Below are 8316 nucleotides of genomic sequence, written 5' to 3' on the forward strand. Positions count from 1 at the left end.
TTATATACCATTTTGATATCCAAAACATACTCATGATTAGTCAAGTATTATTTTCAGATATAAAATACAAGATATATTTTTTCTACTTATCTTCAATGAGATATAAACATGTAACATTGTAGTTTTCATCTTATTAATCCATGTAATTATGTAAACACATGATTAATCGATTTATGATCAATTGTGTATATACCTTGGTATCTAACCAAAGTATTTTAAAATATAAAAAGTTAAAGATTAACCTAAATAGTTTTCTAAACTATATAATAAAAAACAAAATTAATATAATAATATGAGAATTCCACTAATTTTTTTCTATCAATTCCCATTTTCAAATGGAGGAAATGTGAACATCCCATTTTATTCAACTCATTTTGACTTGATCATCACTAACACACAACTAACCGCCTCTTCCATTTGGGGTTGGTGGAAGTTGACTGATAACAGATTCAAGTTTTCAGCTTTTTACATCCCAAGATTCATATTTCAACCCAAACCTACTTCCCCAAACCCTAATACATTATATTCATTCTTTTATAGCTACATTTACTTAATCCTAACAACAATTTATTGATAACCCAATACAAATTAGGTAACTTTCTTTCATTTTTATGTTTTGCAATGATGCATATAAGACAAAGACACATCTTTTCTGCTCTTTTGGCTGTTATGTGTTGACTATGCTTTGGCCCATTTGTGTATCTAGTGTTAGGTGAAAACTGCCAGAATGAGCCCACCATTTTTGTTCCTTTATCTAATGTTGACATTTTTGTTGCTATTTCAGGTTAAATTCTTTGAAGTTAGTGGAAAAAGTGTTCATTCTTTGTTGGGTTTATCTTATATCTTGCAAAGGTAAGATCTTTTTATTATTTAGTGTGATTTTAGTTTGTTTTGTAAATCTTTCAGTTTCTGTAGCTGTTTTTGAATTGTATTATAATTATTTTGTAGGAGCTTTCTTTTAGAAACTTAACGCTTGAAGCTCCTAAAAGCTTCCTACCAAAAATAACTCAAAGTATGTGTAATGTGATGGCCGATTTTATGTGTTTGATGTAAATTTTCATTTGGATGTGAGTGGAACGATAGGATCAGTTATTTGTATGTAGTAGTAGTATTTGTTGGGATGTTGTTTGAATATATTGGTAACTCTGTCTCGAAAATCTTTTGGTTACGAACTCCAAAATGCTTGCAGCTCAATGAAGTTTGAATCAACCCATTGGATTTTTTACTACTAGCAAATATTTCAAGTCAGAAAAAATAGTGTTGATAATGATATCTACTCGTTAGTCTAGATCCTTAATAGGATGCCATATATTGTTTACAAGGTGAATCGTTGAACCATTTTTACCTTGACGCATCACAGAAACGACCCATTTTCGATTTTTCATGAAGGGTAATAAGAAAAATTAGATTTCTTTTGATGATGAAATTTGTATTGTGATTGATATTATATCCCTTGATGTGCGTCATCACAGCAACATTTTTCTGTTATCGATTTAGAAACAATAAAAGTTCCCAGATTTCCGTTTTGGGTTGCTCCAGGGAAATTGCTACTTCTATTTTGAATATTGTCAAGCCAAAATTACTTACTTGCTCATGTCAACTTTACAAGTTATTGAAGCCAGTTGCTTTGGTTGACAAGATGTGTTCATTGTTGACTGATCAATAGTCAAACTGTTAGACATTGAATAATGCTTGTAGACTTAATGGGATAAAGGGCGTACATAATGAGAAAGCTGGATTTGTGAATAAATTAAAACTCAATAGTCGACATTACATCATGCTTTTCATTTGCCTTCTATTTTGATAACCTGCAGATGGCGGAAGTAGCAAAGGACTTGACTGCCGGAACAATTGGAGGGGCTGCACAATTGATAGTTGGTCACCCTTTTGATACTATCAAGGTGAAACTCCAAAGTCAACCGGTCCCACCACCAGGTCAACTCCCTAGATATTCTGGTGCAATAGATGCTGTCAAACAAACACTGGCAGCAGAAGGTCCACGGGGTTTGTACAAAGGCATGGGAGCCCCTCTTGCCACTGTGGCAGCCTTAAATGCTGTCCTCTTTACCGTTAGGGGACAAATGGAAGCTCTTTTGAGGTCTCAACCTGGTGTACCCCTAACAGTGAACCAGCAGGTCGTTGCCGGAGCTGGGGCTGGAGTTGCCGTTTCCATCCTGGCCACCCCAACTGAGTTGATCAAGTGCAGGTTAGTCCTTTTCAAACAGTTAACTTTTTGAAGTCAAAGAGCCTAAAGCAAGCGTATTACTTTCAGCTAGCTCATTTCCCTAAAATCTTGAGAACTACTCGTTTAACTTTATTAAGTATGCCACAAACTATGATGATGGATAGTGTTGTTAGAACTTAGAAGTACATCACTCGTGAATTTGAAGTGTGAGATGGATACTCTGACTGATTTACTAAAGAATGGTTGATTCAGCTTATGTTTTATCTCAAGTCAATCAGACAGCTAAATTGAAAAAAATCAGCTTAAAGAAAGTGGATCGGATGTATCTAACGTCATCCATACTGTGTATTTCATGTTTAAAACATCATAAATCGTGTTATTTAAAAAACTATATGATTATTGAAATAACATTATTCTAGTAATCATATTTGACACACTCGTTATTTACTAAATTGTATAGATTCAACCTTTTCTGGAGAAAAAAGTTATGCAAGTCAACCGTCCATTTGGATCCACTTGTTTGACACATTATCCTGCCCATGCGACCTGCTAGTTTTCCACCTCTAGTCAAAACCCTCCTATTTTCTATTTAGAACTTTGAAATGTAGATTGCAGGCCCAAAGTGCAGTAGTTGGAGCAGTAGCCGGTCCAGGGGGTATTGTAGCTGCTGTAGCTAAGTATAGTGGTCCAATGGATGTGGCTAAGCAAGTCTTGAGGTCAGAAGGAGGAGTGAGAGGTCTCTTTAAAGGACTGGTTCCTACAATGGGTCGTGAAGTCCCTGGAAATGCAGCCATGTTTGGTGTTTATGAGGCCCTAAAGCAGTATTTTGCTGGTGGGACTGACACTTCTGGTTTAGGCCGCGGATCAATGATCATATCTGGAGGTTTGGCTGGTGCTGCATTCTGGATTTCTGTTTACCCAACTGATGTAATCAAGAGCGCGATCCAAATTGATGACTATAAGAACCCTAAATATTCGGGTTCAGTTGATGCTTTTAAAAAGATCCTCAAAGCTGAGGGAGTTGGTGGTTTCTACAAAGGTTTTGGACCTGCAATGGGAAGAAGTGTACCGGCTAATGCTGCTTGCTTCTTAGCTTATGAAATGGTGAGGTCAAGCTTGGGTTGATCTTAGTTTCTTAGTTGTCATGTTATCCTTTTCATAAAGAGTGATTCTTATACATCTTTCATTTACATTTTCACACAAAGATGACTTGATTTCATGACTTTGATGTCGTGAATTGTCTTCACAAAAGTGTAGTCAGCTGCTTCAGGGCTGCCCTTTAACCTTCTGTGTAATGAAAAAAATCTTACAAGAGTTTGTTTCCATTGTATATTGGTTTTACTTGGCATAATATGTTATTTGGCCTTGTTTCTTTTTTCTCCCTTAAACTTGAAAGACGTGAAACGACCAACAAAGAGGCCTGCCATGAACATATAACATGACTAACTGAGAAACTGTTGTTTGGAGATTCTTATTTAGAAGAAATCCTGGATTGTAGTTAACCAGAAACCCAATAGGGTGAATGTTTCTTGAAGACTAATATTCTTTCGGGTTACTTTATTATGTTTGCAATCCCTATATTGAACTATGGCCGAGACACAGGTTTGCACTAAGCAGGACCAATGGAAATTGTTTAGCTTGGGCAAAACTTGTTCTCAATAACGAGAGCAAGTACTCGCGCGTTGCGGCGGTAAAATGATGAGGGTGATATGTCATAAAGTGTGATAGGTCATAGGAAGTGATATGGCATACAGTGTCATAGCCAAATGCCTTAGCTGTACGGGTTTCATCCACGGATTTAAAAATTCGTCGAAAGTATATCGAATGACATCTCTAATGAAAGAGCATTAAATTTCAAGAACGCTCATATAATTTTTATAATTTATCGATATACGGTTTTTGAGATAAAAGATTTTGAAAGAATTAGAGGAATAAAATGATTTATGGAAGAGAGAAAAAGTTGTATGCATTGATGTATGGTATATCATGCATTATCATTTGTACATTGTTGAAATTGAATGTTGAAAAGTGAAAAGTGAATTTGTTTTATAATATACGAGAGCAAGTACCCGCGCGTTGCGGCGGTGAGATGGTGGGGTGATAGGTCATAGAGTGTGATAGCCAAATGCCTTAGCCGTATGGGCTCCGCCCTCGGATTTAAAAATTCGTCGAAAGTATATCGAATGACATCTCTAATGAAAGAGCATAAAATTTTAAGAACACCCATATAATTTTTATAATTTATCTATTTACGGTTTTTGAGATAAAAGATTTTAAATGAATTGGAGGAATAAATGATTTATGGAGGAGAGAGAAAACAAATGATTGGTTGAGATTTGAGGAGAGAGAAAAGGTGTTAGGTAAATATAGAATTGAAATATAAACATTTTGGGAAAGTAAATGTTGAAACTTAAAATGTAAACATGGGAGATCTGCTTTATAATATACTATAGATATAGATATATTATCTACACCATATTATAAAACAGATTCCTTTCAGATTTTCAACATTGAGTTGAAATTTTCAATATTGATTTTAAGTACATCCCCAAAATACCCCTCTTATCTATTTTATATTTATCTAAAATAACCATAATACCCTTTCTCTCTCCTCAAATCTCAACCAATCATCTTTTTTCTCTCTCCTCCATAAATCATTTATTCTTCCAATTCATTCAAAATCTTTTATCTCAAAAATCATACGTCGATAAATTACAAAAATTGTATGGGTGTTCATAAAATTTCATGCTCTTTCATTAGAGATGTCATTCGATATACTTTCGACGAATTTTTAAATTCGAGGCCGGAGGCCGTAGGCATTTGACTATCACACTCTCTGGCCTAGCTGTCACCCTCACCATCTCACCGTCGCAACGCGCGGGTACTTACTCTCGTACATTATTAAAACTGAATGTTGAAAATTAAAAAGTGAATTTGCTTTATATAATACGAGAGTAAGTATCCGCGCGTTGCGGCGGTGAGATGGTAGGGTGATAGCTAGGTTAGAGGGTGTGATAGTCAAATGCCTACGGCCTCCGCCCTCGGATTTGAAAATTCGTCGAAAGTATATCGAATGACATCTCTAATGAAAGAGCAGGAAATTTTAAGAACACCCATACAATTTTTATAATTTATCGACGTATAATTTTTGAGATAAAAGATTTTGAATGAATTGGAAGAATAAACGATTTATGGAGGAGAGAGAAAAAAGATGATTGGTTGAGATTTGAGGAGAGAGAAAGGGTATTATGGTTATTTTAGATAAATATAGAATAGATGAGAGGGGTATTTTGGGGATGTACTTAAAATCAATATTGAAAATTTCAATTCAATGTTGAAAATCTAGAAGGAATCTACTTTATAATATAGTATAGATATAGATATAGATAGTATAGAGTATATAGATATAGATAAAGATCGACATTTCATTTTCATGATGGACACGTATTTAGTCTATGCCGAGTCGAGATTTTGGGGTGCCTACCGCCCTAACCGTATATCCAAGGACCAAGTTCGTATCCTATTTTATTATCTTATTTTAATTTTTTATGTGCGCGTCTTTTGAAAGACTGGAAAATGGCTACAAGTATAACATGAAGGTCAATAAATTATATGGAAACAAACAAGAAACTAAATAAGTATAACTAGGGTCAAATTATAATTTCTAAAACAGTGATCAACGTGGACAAGTTTTATTTTCACCTTAAATTTTTATTTTTCTTCCGTTTGATCTTTGTACGAAACAAACAAAAAAAAAAAACTTTCAAAAGCCTAATAGGCACAGTTTGCCAAAAATTAGCCAAACTTTGTCAAAAACTAGCAAAATGTTATAGTGTAGTGCAAAAAAAGTAGTCAAATTTGCCAAAAAGCCAATGCCGGGAAATTAAAAGGTTGTCGGAAAATATATAAAAGTGGTCGTCTTTTTTAATAAAAATATAATACTTGGGCTCATAATTTGGGGGTCGGGAATTCGGAAGTCGAAGACGCCATGGCTGACAACCCAAAGATTTTACCCGCCAAGATACCCCCCCCCCCCCCCGGGATCATCCGAGTCTCATTTTTATGAACATTTTGTATCATCATCGCCCACATACACGTAACAACGGCAACCTAATTGTTCAACGATATCGTCACCCGCATAATACTACTTTTCCGGCTACTTATTGTTTTAATAGAACAAAAGACGACAACACTACCAAGGAAAAAATCCGGCAACGCTACAGCTAAGTTAACACTGTCAAGCTAATCATAAACATGCAATTAACAGGAATGTAATAAAATAAATATACATATAAAATACAATGTCACGAAAGCATAAGGAGTATACAACTATCAAAAATTTACAAAATAACATCCAAAGATGGCTAATGATCCTAAGCAAGTCCCATCAACGGGTAATTAATCACGGATCCATGGTCATAGTCCAACTTCTAGCAATGTCCATCAAGCTCTTGGGTTCTCTTGGTTACCTAAAAAGTGTACTAAACAATGTCAAAACTATGTTGGCGAGTTCGTATTAAAGAAATGACAAAACACGTAACGATTCCATCCATAACATAAACAAGTATAAAGAACGAGAAATTTGATAACAGTAAGTATCTAGCAAGTTCCATGACTTCACACATATACACAATGTCCCTCAATTGTTCTCATGTCATCCATAAATGTCAACAAGTACTCAAGTACGCGTATAATGTCATCAACCACTTAAAGTGCCCGTTTATATCGTCATCATATCTGTCATGTCCATGATTGTTCTCAACACATCACAAATTGTTCATCAATGACCATCAATGTCCACAACATCACCAAAACACCATGTGCATACACTTCATACGATACTACTTTTGAGAAATCATAGATGCTTATATATAGGGTCACCCGCAGCCTTCCCACCACATCTTCAACCTTTCAAAAGAATTAGTCTCTTCCATGTATGCACAACTATCCTAATAATCACTTACACAATCACATACAATAACCATATCACAATCAAATAGTCATACTTCAAACAATTCAATCGACCGATCATTCAATCAACAATGTAATCATGCACGTATGTACATTTTTCAGCCCGACTTTTAAAAGAGTAAGAGAAACTACGAAAACTCAACTTTGCTCGGCAACGAGTTATAAGCAAGTTTAAAATCGTTCAACAATAGTCTTTTCCACATCCTATCAAAATATATCACAATGCGGCCAATGTCAACACTAACCCCCTACACAATAAGTTCTAGTTAGTTTAGGTCAAGCCATGATCCTACAAACGCCTTAATAGCTCTCCCGAGTAAGAACAAGAGTGATTTAGCCTGAAATTTTTAGAATTGGGGAAAGATTCATCCCAAAAGAATAATACCATAAGAAAGTAGACTCTCATACGATTCCAACGATAGGTCATATGTTAAAATCGAAATTACGATTTGAAAGTTACAATCGTTAAACGAAAAGATGAGTTTATGTTGTACAGGGGAAAATATGCGGCGCATGTTAGGGAGATGCGGAGCATCTTGTCAAGAAACCCAAAATATGCGACGCATATTTTGCTCAGAAGATGATTGGGGATTTTATGCGGCGCATTGCTCAAAAGGTGTGGCGCATATCTCCCAGATTCGACCCAAACTCAACAAAGACTCCATTTATGACAAACAAATCGATTTATGAAGGTTTCAAACTGTAACATCCCGAACTTTTCGTGTTTAACTATTTGACCTTCCGTTCGTTAACGTTAGGTTCGTTAAGTAAATGTGTGTTATATGTGATTATATGATTAAATGCTTATGTATTTAATATGAATATGTAAATGTGAAGTTTAATGAAAGTAATCAAAGTGACGTTAAGTAATTAAGTGCTTGTTAGATCGTTAAGACTCCCGGTAGAAGGTAAGCTAAGAAAGTGAAGTTTATAAGTTGAGGGGTCCCAAGTGTAACATAATGGGCCGATGGCCAGGGGTTAGTGAGCAATTAGGAAGCCCTAATTATCACAAAAGCTGCTGCAATGTGTGTGTGAGAACCCCCAGCCGATCTCCCTCCCTTTCCAAGCGAAGATTCAACCGTTTCGTGCCGTTTCAATCGAGTTTTGTTAAGATCTTGAATCCCCTAAGTCTTATACAGGTATTATAGGTAATATTCTTC

General features: G+C 35.5%; 1 protein-coding gene across 3 annotated transcripts; it reads left to right on the forward strand.

Moving 5' to 3' along the window:
- The first annotated feature begins 374 nt into the window (after positions 1-374).
- LOC122600482 (mitochondrial carnitine/acylcarnitine carrier-like protein) lies at positions 375-3515 on the forward strand. 3 transcript variants are annotated; one of them, XM_043773202.1, is made up of 5 exons: positions 375-592; positions 785-852; positions 949-1012; positions 1815-2206; positions 2794-3515. In XM_043773202.1, exons 4-5 carry the CDS (start codon positions 1815-1817, stop codon positions 3308-3310), a joined length of 909 nt encoding a protein of 302 aa, XP_043629137.1. In that variant the 5' UTR covers positions 375-592; positions 785-852; positions 949-1012; the 3' UTR covers positions 3311-3515. The 3 variants fall into 3 exon arrangements, with proteins under 3 accessions (XP_043629137.1, XP_043629135.1, XP_043629136.1); XM_043773200.1 differs by lacking the exon at positions 949-1012; XM_043773201.1 differs by lacking the exons at positions 375-592; positions 949-1012 and adding an exon at positions 648-666.
- Positions 3516-8316: the final 4801 nt, after the last annotated feature.

Source organism: Erigeron canadensis, chromosome 5, assembly GCF_010389155.1.
Source record: "Erigeron canadensis isolate Cc75 chromosome 5, C_canadensis_v1, whole genome shotgun sequence".
In the NCBI taxonomy this organism is placed as follows: Eukaryota; Viridiplantae; Streptophyta; class Magnoliopsida; order Asterales; family Asteraceae; genus Erigeron; species Erigeron canadensis.

Bases quoted from the DNA above. Each gene is read 5' to 3' on its own strand.
- LOC122600482 (XM_043773202.1), top strand. From the start codon at position 1,815: ATGGCGGAAGTAGCAAAGGACTTGACTGCCGGAACAATTGGAGGGGCT. The intron at 2,207-2,793 runs GTTAGTCCTTTT...TTTGAAATGTAG, and splicing joins ACTGAGTTGATCAAGTGCAG to ATTGCAGGCCCAAAGTGCAG.